The following is a 19191-nucleotide window of genomic DNA, read 5'->3' on the forward strand; positions in this document are numbered from 1 at the left end:
TGCAGCTCGAGGTCACCTTCCGAGGCCATGGGCCAGGCCACGTTCTTTGCAGTCACTTGCTATGCATCAAAGAGCTGGACAGTGACAAGCGATGATAAAAGGAGAGTAGATGCCTTTGAGCTGTGGTGCTGGAGAAAAGTATTCAATACAAGTTCGTCCTGGAGAGGGTGAAGCCAGGCTGCTCCTTGGAGGCAAGGATTCTGAAGCTTCATCTGACATACTTTGGGCGTGTTGCAAGGCAGTATAAGTCCTTGGAGAAGGACGTCATACTTCGGAGGGTAGAGGTATAGCACAGGAGAGGAAGACCCTTGATGAGGTGGATTGATTCAGTGACTAGGGTAATGGGGGTAGATGTGTTGGAGACAGTGAGATTGACACAGGATAGAGCAGGGTTTAGAGCTGTTATACATAGGGGTCTCTGTGAGTTGCAGGAGTTTTGACGACACACAACAACAACGACAACCAAAATCTTTAAGCAGTGGCTTCGTTAGTGTGTGTAAAATGAAACAAAACTAGGTTGCAGTTACACTTAGCAAACATTTGCAAGCAGTATCCACATGCACTGTGGTTCATGGTCCAGTTCAACCTTCGACTGTTTTTAAACATCCTCGTTATTATCTAAGGTCCCTGAGTGACACAATGGTCTGTTTATTTGCTAACTAGAAGGTTGGTGGTTTGAACATCACACCAGCACTGCAGAAGTAGTCTTCCCTTAAGACTAAGGGAACTATAGAGCAGCCCACAAAAAATGTTTTTAAATTACAAAAAGATCCTGACCATTTAAAAAGGGCAAGGAGAGCAAGAGGGCCAAAGACGAGGCAGTGTGAAAGCTGCTAGCCCTCTGAGTGTCGATTTGCTTGAGGCCACGATGCCAGTTACAGTTCTCGGTGAACTTGAGTCACTTGCGATGTTGCGATCCTATGTACAGCAGCTCCGAAGCCTGCCCTGTCCTGAGCCAGTCTCGCTGATTCTGACACGCCAACTTCCATCGCTCCAATCACTGTGTCAGTCCATCTCATCGGGGTCTTCTTGTCCTGCACTGTCCCTCCACCCTTCCGAGCATGCTGTCCTTCTCCAAGGACCGGTCTCTCCTGGCCAAGTGCCCAAAGTATGTGAGACAGAGCTTCCAAATCCTAGCCTCCAAGGAGAAACTTGGTTTCACCTTCTCCAAGACAGACCTATTTGTTTTCTTGGCGGTCCATGGTATGTTCAAGACTCTTCTCCAGCACCATAATTCAAAGGCACCGATTCTTCTTCTGTCGTCTTTAGTCATTGTCCAGCTCTCTGATGCATTACAAGTAATTGCGAAGACCATGGCCTGAATCAAGCACACCTTATTAGGCGCATGGAACACCTGATAGATAAATTTTTCAAAAAGTCCTCAGTTTACTCTGCTGACTGATTTTTGGGGTTCTGGATAGTTTGTGGTGATGTAGTCCAGTCCCTTCCTGCCCTCTGTGTGTTTGAAGATACTAGAGTCCCATGCAGGTCTCGTGTGTCTTCCAACACATGTTGGCTAGATTATTAACAGTGTTTTCAAGGTTCTGATAAACGAAGTTGTTCAAGCTGTTTAATGGTTGCTTGTTGTTGTTAATGTACCACCGTGTAGCAACCAACTCCTAGGTGACCCTCCAGTGGGATTTAGAGGCTGAAAATGACGTGGTGATGGCCCATCTTTCTCCTACAGAGCTCCTGGTGGGTTTGAACCTTGTGCCTTTGGGTTGGCAGTGTGACTCCTTACCATCTTGGAAACAAGGACATCATGCTTGCAAAGGCAGAGGGTTCAAGCGTGTCAGAGATGACGAGGTTCAGCACAGGACAGGAGAGGGCTCAGATTGATTGCTCACTGTGTGGCCATGAATCGTATTCAGCTCAGCAGCACCTAACAACAACAACAACAACAGTTGCTGTCAGTGTAACCCATTTGCACCACCCAGAGGCTCCGGTTCCTGGCTGTTGGTGCCACTGAGTTGATTTTGACTTGTGCTGATCTCCTATGACAAAGTAGAACTGCTGTATGGCATTTTCTTGGTCTGATTCTTTGTGGGGGCAAAGAGCTGGGTCTTTTTTCCGAGGTGACAGTGGTTGGGAACCTCTAGCCTTTTGGTTAGCAGTCAAGCACTTCACCATTTACACCGCCAAGGCCCCTTGGTTTCGACAGCATCCAAACAGTGAGTAGTAGGTAGCATAGGAGACCTGGGGACAGGCCTGTCGATGAGAAGCATGCATCTTTTCTCTGGGTGGATGGATGTCAGCGTGACGAGAGGTGGTGACAAGAGGTGTGTGTTTCTCCATTTCCAGTGCCTTTTACAAAGAGACCCTGTTGAATGACATTCGGAAAGCCAGAGAGAAGTACCAGGGCGACGAACTGGCAAAGGAGTTGGCTCGGATCAAACTCCGCCTGGATAACACTGAGGTGCTGACGTCAGACATCGTCATTAATTTACTGCTGTCCTATCGCGATATCCAGGTGTGTATGAACACCACAGGGTTGAGGTTCAGATAGGCCCTGTTCCTTGTCCACTTGAGGAAGCACAGCCATACTGTGTGTGTGGTGAGCCAGCTCTCTCAGGGACAAGTTGCTATAGGGCCCAGCAGATGTGTGGTGGTGGAAACATTGGAGAGTTAGGGTTAGATCTGGGTGACGTTTCTTCAGAAGAGACGCCATATATAGGTCTGTTCAGCATAAGGAACTCGGACTGTAGCTGTTTAGACCTGCTATGATTCACCCACTCTGTTTGTTGCGCTTTTTTTTGGGGTTTTTTTTTTTTTTGCGCTTTTATTGAAGCCCATTGCAAATGCTAATCCATGTGACCCTCTTAACCCTCTGGGACATATGATCTGATTATCCATATGAAGACACTGAGGCTTAGAGAGGTAAAGTACTGTGCCCCAGGTCACAAAGCCACTGATGAAGGCAGGATCCAAACTGTGTTCTGTCAGTTCAGCTCCTTGCCCAGCCCGGCACAAGCAGAGCCGAAGGTAGCAGCTAAGACCGGTCTGGTCCAAATGTCAGTAGTCTCGAGGTTGAACATTCCTGAGATCAATTCAGTGGTTTGTGACAGAGACGGAAGGACTAGAATGTTCTCCCTGCTCACAGGAGGGAAGCGAGTGAGTTTTCTTGGGAATGTGTGGCCAGCATTTCCCCTGTGTTGGGGACAAAGTAGTCCTTTCCTGGTTTCTGGCCTCCTCTGCTCTCTTGTCTTCTAGTTTTATCCCTGTGGCCTTTTGATAGCAGGGACACTTTCTGTGTCCTGCTCCGTCAGACATGTTGTTGTCTGTAGGTAAATTCACTCACTGTCCCCCTGAGGAAAGGCCAGGCTTTCATTGTCGTAGCCATCCTGTATTTAAAACTGCTCAGAAAAATAGAAAAAAAAAGGAAATCTGCGTTGGCCCCCTCAACTCTGAGACCTGTCATCAACAGGACTATGATGCGATGGTGAAGCTGGTGGAGACACTGGAAACGCTGCCTACGTGCGACTTGGCCGACCAGCACAATATTAAATTCCACTACGCGTTTGCCCTGAATCGGTAAGAGTTAGCAGTGCGTGCCTGTGATTGGGAAGCACGGCCCCTTGCTAAGACTCAGCATTAAACAGATAACCTGCCAGGACATGTGCTGGATGCATGGGGTAGATGGTCTCTGTCCTCACGGGGTTTGTCTCTGGAAACCTGTCTTATATCTGTGAGGGCTGCCATGTAAATACATCCCCGTAGCACACAGCATGGGGAATGTCTTCATACAACAGTCCACACGCCACAGAAGGGCTTCAGTCTGCATGGGTATTTAGATGTCTTTCTTTGAGGTTTTCTGAGTTGGGTTTTGTGAAGAATGAAGAAGACAGATCCCATGAGCAAAAGAGTAGAATTGAGAGGAGTGAGGGCAGTGAGGCTTGTGTGTACACAGGACCGAGTATGAGTACAGACTCTGCCACATGCATGGTGAGAAACCAGCACAATGAGAACACAAGATAGAGCGAAGCGGATGAAGGTGGCTGGCTCATGGTTTCATATCTTGCAAGGATTGTATATTCACGTACAAGACGTTGATATCGTAGATGTGTGCTAGAAGGGTATTCTGGAAGCTCTGTGTGTGATAGAAGTTCAGCGTCATCTGGATTTGGAAGTACAAACTGCTCTTAAACAGTGGCTCTGTATCATAGGCCAGAGCGGGGTCCTTGATGCTGAGAAACTCGTCAGCAATAACTAAGACATTTTCTGTAAAATTAGGATGATGATGATGTTGTTGTGGACCATCTGCTGGGACCAACCCATAGCTGACCCTCCAGTGGGTTTTGAGAGACATTTAATTGTGCAAGAAGAGACTGCCCCATCTGTCTCCCGCGGAGCAGCTGGTGTATTCTAAGTTGGGTGAACAGCACAATTCCTTAGCATCAGGCCACTTGGCCCCTGTGGGTTTATAGTGCTTCGTTTATACATGAGGCCTAGTCATCACTTTGCTTTGGGTTCACTTGGCCAGCCGTAGGTAGAGTCACGGTAAGACTTTGCATTGTCATCTGGGAAAGTTGATGGAATGATCTAGTCTTCACAGGAGGAGGAATATGGTGAGGGACAAATGATGACTTCTCACATTATTATCTTTAACTCTTACGAAGTGAAGCAAATTGCGGTCGTTATTTGGTTTCTGAGGATTGATGGTAGTGAGATTTGATACTTGGGTGGCAAGTTCTTGGTGAACTTGGAAAGTTGGCTTGAGTGAGTCTGCTTTCCCACATCCCTTCTGCTTGAATGCATTCAGACGGCTTTCAGAGCTGCTTCAAGTGTCCATGGTGCAGTTACATCTTGCCTCGCAGTTGCCTGGAGTCCTTCGTGAACAGTCTTTTTTTTTTCTGTTGCATTTACAGACAAATCTATTAGTGAGCCCACTGATGCCGTCAGAAGGTTCTGACCAGGTACTTAGGCAGAAAAACGATCCATAGAATGTTAGAATCCAAACCGTAAGTGGAAATATCACAAAAGTGACCTATTGCAAAGGAGAAGGGACAGACTTAAATCCTGCTCCCTTCAGCTTTTGAGTCAAGGCCACTAGCAACTCTGGCAAAACATAACTCACTGAATCACTCAGCAAGTGGAGGCGGGCGCGGGTGTGTGGCACATCGATTGGCATGGCTGGTGTGCCATCCGCTAGTGAGATGAGAGGTAGAAGCTGCCCTGTGGCCTCTAGGGCAGGGTGCGAGCATATTTGACGAATGCTCCAGAGTCTAACCTATAGTAAAGGTGCAGCCAAGAGGCATCGTACTCCAGGACCTACAGCAGTTGCCTCACCATCAGCCCTTGAGTTTCCAAGCCAGGTCATTGATAAGTTGCAGGCACAGTCCACAGTCAGCCCCAGGAGGGTAGAGGAGCTTCTTGTTCTTGAAATAGCGATGGGCATCCTTTTCTTCTATTTGCACTCTTGTCACATTATCTCTGAATTTATGCTTCTGTAAATACCCAGTCTTTAATCATATGTCAAATGTGGGAGGAAGAGGAAGAGTCGTGAGACTTCATGGCCTCTGTCGTCTGCAGCTGACCCCAGCCTGTGGCAAAAGAAGGAGGCATACTTCTTGGTATGAATAAAATCATAAAATCTGTGGACTTCTAAAGGAATAATGTGAATAAAGAAGAGTGTGAAACACAGTGTCTACGTACTTTGTAAGCAAACCAATAAACAAAAGAGGAACCTTTTAGATCAAACCCTTTATCTTAGAGGAGGAAAAAAGGCGAGAGCCCCAAATTGAACAACAGTTGGTCATCAAGAGATCTGGGACTAAACTCCCAAGTTTTTGCATGGGACTCTGCCCTTGAAGTTGGCCTGCCTTCCTGCACACTGGCCTTCTGGATGGTAGGCTTTTCCTGCTTCTTTCCTTTCCTGTTCCTTCCACCTTTTTCCCTCTCCTTTATTATGTCAATGGAAACGGCCTGGGTCCTAAAGTGGTCCTTTTACGCCAGGTACCAGAAGTTAAGGAAGGATTAAAATGCAAGTGCGTTTGTGTATGTATGAGCAAGTGAATTTATTCTCTTCAGATGAAGTGTCCTGTGATACTTCGCGTTTATTCCGACAATGTTGGCATTATTCAGAGTATCATGCTGTTGGTAGAAGGAGGAATTTCCTTTTGGAATTGCAAAATTGTTGTTGAGGTGACTGCAGCTCATGCCGGCTCTGTGCATGGGAGAGTAGAGCGGTGCTCCATCGGGTTTTTCAGTGGCTGATTGCAAGGAGGTCAGCAGGCCTTTCTTCTGAGGCATCTCTGAATGGATCCGATCCTCTGACCTTTTAAGCTGAGCTTGTTACACTACCCGAGGATTCCTCCGGGACAGGCTGGCTCCATCACATCAGTGACAAGATCTGCCACTTTGTGTCCCCTACAGCACTAGTTTCTCATCTGATAGGATGGTACCCTGACATCTGCCATGGAGCATTACTTAGAGTATGCCTGGTGCTTGACTGTGACTGTTCACTATTGTTGCATAATTATTTTTTTTTAAAAAATGAGATTGTACATTTATAAAAAACTTGGATTTCCATTCATTCATTCATTTTTGCATGGAGAACAGCTAGGTCCTTTCCAAGTTAGTTCTGGTGGCCTCATAGGTAAGAAGTTGTGCTGCCAACCCAAAGGCAGGCAGTTTGAGTCCCCCAGTCGCTCCTTGGGAGAAAGATGAGCATTCATTCCCCTCCCACACAGTGTACTGTCTCTGAAAACCTATTGAAGGGTCAGCCACGGCTCAGTTCCCACCCAATAGCCCAGAACAGCAGCAACAACAACTTGCTTAATATGGTGACTTCCCATTACTTAAAGAGATTGAAAATGAAATCCTTGGATTTAAAAGGAAATGAATAGAAATTATAAAAGTGTTATTAGCATAAGCCTTGTGGATAGAAAGTAATGCTACCAAGCCAAAGGTGGGTGATTTTAATCTGCAGCCCTCAGGCCAGGTTTTCATTGTTTCTGGTCAAACAGTCTTCAAAGTAGTATAACCCTGGTCTGTTCATTTGCTGTACAGAGGTAATTCATGGTTGCTGTGATGCTGAACACTGGGACACTGATGTGTCAAATGTGATAATGGTTACCCATGGTGGACAGTGTTTGGTGGAGCTCCCCGATTAAAACAAGCTTGGAAGCAGGAGTGACATCCACTTCCTAAATGACTTGGCCTCTGGAAACCCTATGAACCTGGAGAAACGAAGAAAGTTATATAAATGTTCAGGTCTTTTGTTCACAGGGTCGCTATGAGTCGTCTCTAACTCTAGAGCACCTAACAACAACATTAGCATGAGAACATTGTTATAATCTTTGAGATCCATTTTAAATGAGGGGCAGAACTCATTTGAGTACAGATGTTTGTAGGAAGAAAGAGTAATGAGAAGATGTTTGGTAAAAATAAGTCTGTTAAGAGCCGAGTTCTTCAACCTTGGCCGGCCGTGTTTACATTGGTGGGGGCTGCCCTGTGGCCCTGTGTGTGGGTGGAAGCTCGCTGCATCCCTGGATTCCACCCACTAGATGTCAGTAACACTTCCCCTCCACCCAGTGACAACAGCCCCAAAAAACGCCTCTAGACCTGACCAAGTGTCCCATGGAGGACAGCATGTCCCCCCAGTGGAAAGCCACTGCTTTCGTAGCAAGGCATTTAGGGATAGAAAGAAAAAAAAAATCCACATGGTCTAAGTTTGGACTCGCTTATGATCATGACAAGTAGTTAAACTCCTTCACTGAGTTTCCTCATCTCTAAGCCAGGCTGGGGGGACCTGCCACGAGGGTTAGACGGTGCAGATGTGAGTCCTCTCAGTCTCACATGTTTGCTGGGAGGCATCTGAGAAAAGCTAGGTTCTTTGTGCACTTATCTTTCTACTTAATGCTAAATGACCCCCTGGGTGACACAAGTAGTTGTGCTCAGTTGCTAATCTAAAGATGAATGGTTCAAATCCACCTATTGACGCCATAGCAGAAAGGCCTGGTGATGTGCTTCCATAAAGGCAGTGGGCAGGGGGACCCTCTAGGGCAATTCCACTCTGGCATGGGCCCCACAGCAGTGGATTATGCCAGTGAGAGATGCCGCACTGGATTACAGCTCCAGTAAATCAGCAAGCTGAGGGATTTACAGGCTTGGTCTGTAAGAATTGTGTTTCAGGTTGTCGTTGTTGTTGTTGTTATGTGCTGTCGAGTTGCTTGTGACTCGTAGCGACCCTATGTACAAGAGCCCTAAACCCTGCTCTATCCTGTGCCAACCATATTGTCTCTGACACACCTACTCCCACCACCTCCAATCACTGAAATCGATCCATCTTATCGAGGATCTTCCTCTCTTGTGCCGTCCCTCTATGCTCCCACACATAACGTCCCTCTCCAAGGACTGGTCCCTCCTCCTTACAACATGCCCAAAGTATGTCAGATGAAGCTTCAGAATCCTTGCCTCCAAGGAGCAGCCTGGTTTCACCTTCTCCAGGATGAACCTGTTTGTTCTCCTGGCCATACATGGTATATTCAGCACTCTTCTCCAGCACCACAGCTCAAAGGCATCAATTCTCTTCAAGTTGTTAGGTGCAATCAAATTGTCTATGACTCCTAGCAGCCCTGTGAACAGCACATGTGCACCTTGCTCTGTCCATCCCCATCCTCACCGTCTTTGATAAACTCATGTGCATTGTGGTTGTCACGGTCACTGTGTCAGTCCATCTTGTTGAAGGTCTTCCTCTCTTTCTCTGACCCTCGGCCTTTCCCAGCATCTTTTTTGCAACAACTGGCCCTTCCTGACCACATGCCCAAAGTGTGTGTAATGAAGTTTCATTTTCCTTGCCTCTAAGGAGCACCCCGGCTGCACCTCCTCCAAGACAGGCTTGTTGCTTCTTTAGGAAGTCCATGAGATAGTCCGTGTATTGCCTGTAATTAAAGTAAAAATCTACCCATGGGTCTGATTACACAGAGAGCGTGTAGCTTTTTACAATGACTTAACAAGTATTTGAAAGTCACTCCACTGCTCATAACCCAGGAGAGTATGGAGTAGACCTGTGTGGAAAAAATGAGAATAGAAAGACTTGAACCCAGCTTAGCCCAGGAGGTCATTTTTGAGCTAAATTTAATAACTTGGCTCACAGAATAATGCTCATCACTCGTAAGTACTGTGTTCCTATAAAAAAAATCATCTATCTGAGCCAGTTGGTTAAAACTTAGTTTAAAATAGAGGTGAAGGTAAGGGGCAGGGCAACTAGATTAAGGGAAGTGAAACAATGAGAAGAAAAATGACATTGAGTGCTCACACATGGAGGGAAAATGTCATTGGTGTCACTAAACAATTTGTATAGGAATTGTTGGATGAGAACTTGACCTTCATTGAACACAAAATAATTCTTGACAAGAGTATTTTAAGTAAAAGACTTAGTACAGTGCCTGGAGCATAGAAGACACATCTGATTCTCAAGAAACCATCCCAGCCCCCAGTGCTTTGACAGTAAGCTGTGATCTTTTAAAATTTGGGTTACCTAGGGAGCTCTGGTGGCTTAGTGTGGTACAACCGGTGCTGCCATCCCAAAGGCATGTGGTTCAAATCCACCAGCTGCTTCACAGAGAGAAAGATGGGCAGTCTCCTCTTTTCTGATTTACAGCCACTGAAAACCTGCTGGAGGGTCAGCGATGAGTCACTTTGTAACTCAGTGGCGTACAAGAACAACAATGATGATGATAAGTATTATTACTCATAGGGTTTTCCAAGAACCAAATTGTCCGGGAGAGGGTGAAGACAGCTTGTTCCTTGGAGGCAAGGATTTTGAAGCTCTGTCTCACATACTTCAGGCATGTTGCCAGGAGAGACCAGTCCTTGGAGAAGAACATCATTATGCTTGGAAGAGTGGACAGAGAGGACAAGAGGAAGAACTCGGACGAGAGGGATTGATACAACAATAACTGGGGTAGTGTGTTAGAGCCAGACTGGCTCAGGATGGGACAGTGTTCAGAGCTATATGGCATAGGGTTGCTAGGAGTAAAAGCGCCACAGCACATAGCAACAATAAGAAGAAGCATTGCTGTGACTAACTTTTTTAATCTTTGACAGCCAAAGAAAATACAACATGAAGAAGGAGTCAACAATAAAACTTCAATACAATTAATAATTGGAAGCAGGAGTGGCATCTACTTCCTAAACAACATGCCTCTGGAAACTCTTTGAACTTTTGATAGAAAGGCTGATTCAAGGCCTTTTGTTCATAGGGTCGTGCACGACTCGATGGCAATTAATAACATCATGTAATGATTTATTTTTGAAGAAGAGTGGGGTTTTTTTCCTTAAATAATTACATTTCTGTCAATGAGATTTAAGAACGCTGTTTTATATTTGATGTGGTTTTTAAACATTTTGTTTTATGTTTGATTTTGTATGTATGTTTTTTTGTTGTTGTTGTTATGTGCTGTTGAGTCTTTTGCGACTCATAGCGACCCTATGTACAACAGCCCTAAACCCTGCTCTATCCTGTGCCAATCGCATTGCCTCTGACACACCCATCCCAATTACCCCAGTCACTGAATCAATCAGCCTCCTACGCTGTCCCTCTACTCTACCCAGCATGATGTCCCTCTCCAAGGACCTGTCTCTCCTTACAACATGTCCAAAGTATGTCAGACGAAGCCCCAGGGAAGAAAAAAAAACATACTTCTAGGAGTTAAGTCTTTCCTTCCCCCCAGTCATGGTCTTAAGGCTGAGACAGGAAACCCTGTTTTAATGTATCTTTTGTCCCTGCAGCAGGGCATCCAGAACATTCCAGTGATAACCAGTCCAACCAGTCACTCCCTTTAGGACATTTTGAGATTCATGGTGGCATGTATCAGCATCAGATATCAGTCTGGGGACCAGAAAATTATTTGCAATGAAATGTGACACACGAAGTGTGCCATTAATTATTAACCATTCCTGAGGAAAATGTTGGGCAGAATGTTAAGTTGCTGCTAAGACCTTTCGTGGGCACTAAGTGCGCCTACGGACAGGCCTTCTTGCCCTCCTGTATAAGCGCCTGTGGCCAGATTGAGTCTGAAAGACTAGACTGGGAGTCCAGGAGATCCCAAACCTGCACAAGTGTCATTTCCATCCTCTGCCTGAAGACTTCAAACAAAAGACAAATGCCACAGTGCAATTAAAAAGAAAAAACAACACACCGAACCTCCTCCTCATTGCCGTTGGGTCCAAGCTGGCCCTTCAGCAGGTTTTTGCAGGCTGTAAATCACAAGGCAGGAGATTGTCTGTCTTTCTCCTTGGGAGCCTCTAGTGGATTTGAACCCCCAGAGAGGTGCCACCTTTGGGTTGTCAGTGCAACTCTTTATGGACTGTTCCCCCAGAGAGATTGAGAATGGGCTCATTAAAAGAAAACAAACAAAAATAAAACCCCTCAAGCAGGGCTACACACAGAGTCTTTCTTGGGATGTTTAGCAGATAAGAAAGCAGGGGCGCAGCAGCGATGGAAACATAACAGACCAGATAGGTGGAGGGAAAGGGGTGTATAATCATGGAATGACCAGACATTGGAGACAAAACAAAATGGATGTGAATAGTTGAATTAATAATGGGACAAATCAATGTTTTAGAAACATAAATCACAAAACATAGTAAGAAGCCAATTAAAAAGTTTCCTATCCATCCACCCTAACCCTAACCCTAACCCTTTCAGCTGTGTATAGAGTGTCCTTTTGCATCTTGTCGCTGTTGCCCTTCACATGGGGGCAAGTCTCAGGCTTTTTGAGGTGCCCTGGTGATGCAGTGGTTAAGAGCTTGAGTGTTAACTGGAAGGTTGGTGGTTTGGAACCCTCCACCTGCTCTGCAGGAGAAAGATGGGACAATGTGCTTCCATTCGGATTGGCAGCCTTGGCAGGCCTACCAGCCTGTGCTACTCTGCCCTCCAGGGTCTCCAGAAACGGCGAGTTTGGGTTTTTTCAGGGCTAACTGCTTTTCCGATCTCCCTGAAGAGAGTTCCGAAGAGATCAGAGAAGATCACGTCAATTTTAGGTCACCCTTTTCTCCATGCAAAGATGGGCGTTTATGTTATGCTGTCGCCCACTTTTAGATCACATTAGAGTAAGCTCCACAATGTTAGACAACATGCCCTAAAATACAATTTTTTAAATTGAAGTACCTCCTCCCCCTTCTTTTCCTTTTTAAAAATAACCCACCCACTGACAGTGAGTTGATTTCAACTCACAATGCCCCGTAGGACCGAGCAGAGCTGTCCCACAGGGTTCCTGGCTGTCCCGTCCTCCAGTTGTACGGGGGCTGATGGCTTCAAACGGCTGACCTGTTGGTTTGAGGTGCAGTACTGAAGTCTCTGGGCCACTGTTCTTTCCAGTTTGCTAATCAGTTGCCCAGCAAGTCAGATGAGAGCGATTTCTGACTCGAAGCCAGTGCCTTGAGTCATTTGCTGCTTCACCTGTGGGACAAGGGGTGATGATCAGGACAGCCACAGTGTGCAGAGGACTTTGGGAGTGTGGAGGAATGAAGCGCTTGTTTGTTGATACCCCCACACACTTGGGGATGAAGGGGGCACAGGGTAGAGGAAGGCCCTCGGAGAACAGCCGCTTTGAAGATGTTCATTGTGGCTTGTGCGCTCTCGCGCATGCTCTCTCTCTCTCACGTGCGCGCGCGCGCTCTCTATAAATCTGTATGTTGTCCCATCAGATTTTGACATGTGTGGTTCAGGGACATTATCCTTGTTGTGTTGTACAACTGGCACCATTATTTTTTCCAACTGTTTCCATCCCCCCCTTATCAAACACATGCTACCCCCCTAAGTAGTGACTTCCTTGCCTCTTTCAGCCTTCCCCTGGTAACCACCAATGAACGTTGGTCCCCAGATCTCCTTTCAGCCAGATAATAAACAAGAGGGGGCCTGGCCTGGCCATGTGCCCGGGAGAATGACAGGACACCTTCAGGTGTCTGACACCCCAGCTGATAGCGTGCGCTGTCCAGTGAGAATGGCAGGGTTGCCTGAGAAGGACCCAGCCCCACGGCACACCCGCCAGCGCTCTGCCCCATGGTCCCGGGGAGTGAGAGGATAGAGATGGGCTCCTCTGCCGCCCACATGCACGTGGGGCCTAGTGGTGGAGCAGGCAAGCACCCCCCCTTCTGGGGTGTGTTTGCTTTAGTGCTAGGCATTGTTCACACAAGAACCCAGGTTGAGTCTAATCATTCCATCTCCTTCTGTAAACAGGAGGCATCTGGCCGGTGTAGGGCACCTCCTCCCTTGTGGCAGCTGTGTATCTGTGCAGCCCCTCAAGAAGGAGAAACCATTCTGAATATTTAACCTTTTCAAGACCATATTTAAATGATGTATTTTCAGTGGGGAGGACATTTTGAACTGAGAACCGTTTTGAGGTTATTATTAGGACTGTGTTATAACTAGTGGGACACATATGTTCCAAGGGACCTTTGATACTGGCATCGCTGGAATGAGACCTGTTTCTTCATATTCAGACACTTGTTCAGACCCCATCCCCCACCAGATAGTAGCTCACACTAAAGTGGAATAGCAGCTTCTTACTAAACCCTGAAGGTAGGACACCTAAGTGGGCACTCTGTGTCCCATGGGCCACGAACGAGTTAAAATAGAGGAACTAGGGTACAGATAAAGTGGGTTTCATAAGTGATAGAATAATCCAAAAGGCAGACAGGAAACAGCCCAGAAATTGGCATCAGTGGGGCTCTGGAGAGGTACCAGGAAGAGGTGCTGGTACTAGAACTTGGGAGCAAGGATCCCCTGGAAATAGTGGAAACCAGCAGTGCTGGCTGTGTTCACCTCAAAAAGGCTCGTTTGTCTCCGAAATCCAATTCATAAAGGTTCCCTCCTTCAGCTCTGTATAGTTTGTGCATTGTCTGAGGTTGGCAACCATAAAATGTAAAGCCTTTCACATTCGTCTGCATTCTAATTGGAGGCAGAGTTTTGAGGGTTTTTTCTCCCATTTCTATAAAATATCAAATCTTTGTAAAACAGACCCCCAGCAAAAACCTGCTACTTGAATCCTATTGAATAATTATATTTACAATATTGTGTAACCATCACCACTACTTCCAAAATGTTTTCATCACCCCAAATGAAAAGTTTGTATTTGCTGAGCCCCAAGCCCCTGGTAAATACTAGTCTGCTTCTATCTTTCTGAACTTATCTAGTCTGGGTTTTTTGTATAAGTGAAATAATGCACTGTTTGTTCTTTTATGGCTGACTTCACTCAGCATAATCCTTTTGAGGTTCATTCTTGTCCTAGAATGTGGTTCTCTTTATGGCTGAATAAAGAGGCATGGTGGTTATACGCTCTCAGCTGCTAATCCAGAGGTACACAGTTCAAACCTACCAGCTATGCTGTAGGAATAAGGGCTGGTTTATTGTCCAGAGTTTGCATGCGTTTTGAGGCTGTGAGAAGCTTCCATGTTCATTCCCCCCCCCCCCCCCCCCCCCCCCCCGTCCTTCTGTATATACTTTCACCCACAGCCTGGGGCTCGTTTGAAGAGAAGGGACAGAGTAGAGGCTGAGGATCATTGAAAGCGGCTTTGTGGTGTTGGGTTAAGTAGTTGTTCCTTTTACTAAAGGTGCTCTGGTGGTGTAGTCCATTGTGAACGGGTCTGCTCACCCAAGCCTGTGTGTCTCGTGGTTCCTGGTGCACTTTACAGTCTCACAAACTCCATGGATGCCCAAGTGTCACTGCCTCAGAGATAACTCAATGGCAGTGACTTTGAGTCATCCCTTATTTATATGCTTTTTTACATTTGATAATGGAAAGGAAATGATTCTTAGAATTCGTTGCCTGCAAAAGCGAAGTGTCGCTGGTAGCCCGTTCTCCAGCAGGGTGAGTTGGGAGTGCACTGTGTGTTGATTCTGCTGTCTCTGCTCTCGTGGTGACACGCCTCTCAGGAGAAACAGCGTGGGCGACCGCGAGAAGGCCCTGCACATCCTGCTCCAGGTTCTGCAGAGCTGCGACCACCCGGCGCCTGACATGTTCTGTCTCTGTGGGAGGATCTACAAGGACATCTTCTTGGATTCCGACTGCAAAGATAGTGCCAGCCGTGACAGCGCCATTGAGTGGTAAGCCCTCCGCTCCAGGCAGCAGCCCATCCTTCTCCAGGACAGGGTGATGGCAGCATAGAAGATTCTAGAATCCCTTTGGAGGAGCAGCCCATTAGAAACAGGGTTGACACCGTTTGTTGATATGTCCATTCACATATAGAGGAAGGAAGAGACTTGAGTCCTTTCCTCTGCATCTACGCCTTTCAGAACTTTGATCCAACGCTATTGGGGTCCCCACTGAATCCTCACTTATCGAAGGCCTGCTGGGCTGGAGAAACATCTGCTTAGTAGGGATACCAGTGTGCAGCTTTGTGCACTCGCAGTGAAGTGCTAGACTGCTAGTCAGGAGATTGGTGGTTTAAAGCCACCCACCATCACTTTGCAGGAGGAAGAGCTGATGTTCACTCCTGTAAAGATTACAGCTTAGGAATCCCTAAGGGACAGTTGTACTCTGTCACAGGGGGTGAGTTGAAAATGAGCTCATTGACAGTTCCAAACAGAAACAAGGATACTGACACAACAGACACAAGCCCATGTGCTTTATGGGCCTTTTATTGCTACAAAGGGAAGTCAGAGAAAAAGAGCAAAATATTTGTCAGGTGGTGGTGAGGACTACAGAGCAAAGGAAAGCAGAGAGAGCCTACGGCCGGTGAGGTGGGAAGGGTGGCGTGCAGCCGCCAACACCTTTTTTAAAAAAATGCCTGCGGTAACTTCCTTACCAGAAAGAAACGTTCTAGTAGTGGGTTGCTCTTATGATCGATTTTAAGTTTTTGAAGAACTATGTGTGGCTGTCAAGTTGGGGGAAAGTAGGAAGTGTGAGGAATACTGTGGCAGAAATGTTGATGAAACTTGGTCTCAACATTCTTGAGGACAATTTAAGAAAAAAAAAAAGGAGGCGAAATAAAAATCTCCTGGCCCTTTAATTACAGGTATCGTAAAGGATTTGAGCTCCAGTCGTCTCTTTATTCAGGAATTAATCTGGCAATTCTGCTGATTGTTGCTGGACAACAATTTGAAACATCTATGGAACTGCGGAAAATAGGTAAAACTCTGTTTACAAGGGAGACCCTGGGTGGTGCCGGAAGTTAATGGTGTTGGTGGCTAACAGAAAGGCTACAGGTTCTAGTCCACCCAAGGCACTTTGGAAGAAAGACCTGGCAATCTTTGAGTAAAATGAGCCGTTGTGGAGCCCAGTTGTACTTGGACACCCCGGTTCAGTGGCAGCTGATTTGTTTTTATTGCCACACAATGCTGATGCTTTGGTTAAATCGGGTCAGCATTTAGACAAATGGTTCCATAACCATTACACATTTTAGAAGAAGCTGCCTGTTAGGGTAACGCCAGCAGCTGGAACCTTGTTTTCCTGATTTGAGAGTTTACATATGAGAAACATAAGAGTGATTTTTCTTCCCCCCCCCCACAACTTGCCTACCATTCCCATTCTTTTTTTTTTTTTCAGATTATTACGATGTTTCTTTTTTTTTTAAATAATTTTAATGAGCACTTACAGAGATTTTGGATTTCCATTCATTCATTGACTATTCCCATTCTTAAGGTGTCCGCCTGAACAGTTTGTTGGGGAGAAAGGGGAGCTTGGAGAAAATGAACAACTACTGGGACGTGGGCCAGTTCTTCAGCGTCAGCATGCTGGCCAGCGATGCCGGCAAGGCCGTGCAGGCTGCCGAGAAGCTGTTCAAGCTGAAGCCCCCCGTCTGGTGAGTTACGGCCTGTGCTGTCCTCGGGCATCTCGGCGGCTGCTCTTGCCCTGAAATGTTTGCTTCCGGTAGGCAAAAAAAAGTGTAAAGAAACCGGTAACAATGAGTATGTTTTTATTGCTGGGATCTTCGTTAAAGCAGCAACAGGAATCAAAGCCGACTCACTGACCTTCCAGTGGGTTTTCAGAGGCTGTAAATCACACAGGAGGAGATTGCCTGTTCTCTCTCCAGCAGAACAGCTGATGGATTTGAAGTGTCTGCCTTTGGGCCAGCAGTGCAACTCCTTACTAGATGACCAGAGCCCGTACTCTGAGGACTCACTTGTTGTGATGTGAAGAGAGGGGAGACACACAAACGCACAGCCTTCCATACTGTATCCCGGAGGTTAGGCTCTCGATCCTACTAAGTTCTGCAGGTCACCTAGATCCTCAAGAGCAAAACACCCCTTAGTATTGTGATGAGCCGCCGTGGGCCAGCCCTTGACTCCTGATGGGCTCGGGCACTGTGAGACGAAGCCATTGCGAGCCACGAGGCTTTGGCTGGCTGGGGTTAGGAGGTAGACCAGCGGCCCTTCCTAGTCTCTGAGCCTGGAAGCTCTGCCCAAATCCATTCAGCATCATAGCAACTTGGACAAGTGGAGACTCTGCTTGCAAGGTACAGTGGCTGGGTCTGAAATGCAGTCTCGAGCTTGGAAAAGGCGAATTCTTCCACTGACTCATCACCTTTTTGCCAGTGTGTGGAATCCTGGTGCTGTTATGCTAACGTTTGATGCCGGAAGCAGTTGTCCAGTATTCACACACATCAGCTGCTCCATGGAGGAGGAGGGTGGACAGTCTGCTTCTGCCAAGTTTACCCCCCACAGAAACTTGTTCTAGTATCTCCAAGCACTGGAATTGAGTCATTGTTAGTAGTTGATGTTCATGTTATTAGTGATCATAAAATACTTGCCAGTTCCATATTGTCCAAGTGTAGCATTTTGTTCATAGGGATTCTGTTTATCATAATGTGCAAAGCTTACCACATTCAGATTCCTCTGCCCTGTGGTTCTGGTGCTTTAGTTCATCAGGGATAAGACTGAAAGGAAGTATATCATCAGTGAAAATGAACTAACCTCAAAGGCCTTAGAGTATGGTCAGGAACACAGTGGCATAGCACTCGCCCTGTTTGCGCATCATGCAGCCTTTACAGTGTGTGGGTACGAGTGCTTAGAGATCGGAAACACGGTCATGATTTATCATCGAATAAGAAAAGCCAGTAGTAGGGTATGTTCTCTCTCAGTGGTTCTTAAACTTTAGCATGTTGACTAAAACATGCGTTACTGGGCCCTTCCCTTCGGGTTTAAATACAGAACAAAGGAACGCTTCATAGTTTAAAATCAGGAGAGGTCTGTGTCTTTCTCCATAGCTATTCAGTCTGTGTGCTGAGCACATGATTTGTGAAGCTGGACTCTATGAAGAGGAATGCGGCATCAGAATTGGAGAATGACTTGTCAGGAACCTGCACTACACAGATGACAACTTGCTTGCTCGAAGAGAGGAGGACCTGAAGCTCTTGCTGCAGAAGATCAAGGACTACAGCCTTCAGTATGGATTACATCTCCACATCAGGAAAACAAAAGTCCTTAGCACTGAGCCAGCAGACCACATCATGATAGATAAAGTTTTGAAACTGTCAGTGAATTCATCTTACTTAGATCCATAATCAACACCCTTGCTACCAGCAGCCAGGAGATCAGAAGATGTATTGATTTGGGCATGTCTCCTGTCAGACCTCTCCAAAATAATGAAGAGCAGTGATGTCCTTTTGAAGACTGAGGTGTGCCTGATTCAGGTCATGGTCTTATCAGTCACCTGCTATGCGTCAGAGAGCTGGACAATGACCAAGGAAGACAGAAGAATTGGTGCCTTTGAGTTAATGTCTCTAGTCACCTGCCACCTCCTCATTCTGCAGCGCAAGGGGCCAGAGTGGCTTTCTGGGTTACGGGGATTTCTTATTCAGGTCCAGCTTTATTCTGCTTGTCTTTAGTCTATCTGAATGGCCTTAAATTTGGCCCCAAAACCATATCTGAGACCCCTGAGGCTGAGAGAAGGCAGAGTCAGCTGAGCTCCAGCCGCCAAGCTCATTTCTCCCAAGTGCCTCACCTCCCTAGTTTGAGGTATTGTCCTGCCTGAGGGCCAGACGAAGCTGACTCCAGAAGAGACCACGAGTCTGCATAGGCCCCATTACACCACTGCCAGGCCTGAGGTACGGTGCTGGTACCACAGAGCACCAGTTAGAGTTGAACCTGTCTGCTTTCACAGGAGAGGCCCTGACTTTTCCCCAGAGGGATGCTTTCCCCTGAATCATCTTTCTGGATCACTGGAGTAGATGTGACCATACTGCTTAACAATTATATCTGAAATCATTGGACTTGTCCATAAACGGGAAAGATGTGGTCAGATT

The 19191-nt window shown here is 46.5% G+C and overlaps 1 protein-coding gene across 1 annotated transcript in view; it reads left to right on the forward strand.

Annotated features, from left to right (window-relative positions):
* MAP3K15 (mitogen-activated protein kinase kinase kinase 15) overlaps positions 1-19191 on the forward strand; it is a 104744-nt gene that overhangs the window by 35414 nt on the left and 50139 nt on the right. Inside the window, exons 5-9 of the mRNA XM_006893826.1 lie at positions 2302-2470; positions 3425-3531; positions 14882-15052; positions 15964-16076; positions 16590-16749. Of these exons, the coding sequence (XP_006893888.1) occupies positions 2302-2470; positions 3425-3531; positions 14882-15052; positions 15964-16076; positions 16590-16749 (720 nt within the window). The remainder of the gene's footprint in view (positions 1-2301; positions 2471-3424; positions 3532-14881; positions 15053-15963; positions 16077-16589; positions 16750-19191) is intronic.

The sequence above is a fragment of the Elephantulus edwardii genome, unplaced genomic scaffold (genome assembly GCF_000299155.1).
Source record: "Elephantulus edwardii isolate Elephantulus edwardi_28Jun2011 unplaced genomic scaffold, EleEdw1.0 scaffold00131, whole genome shotgun sequence".
Taxonomy (NCBI): Eukaryota; Metazoa; Chordata; class Mammalia; order Macroscelidea; family Macroscelididae; genus Elephantulus; species Elephantulus edwardii.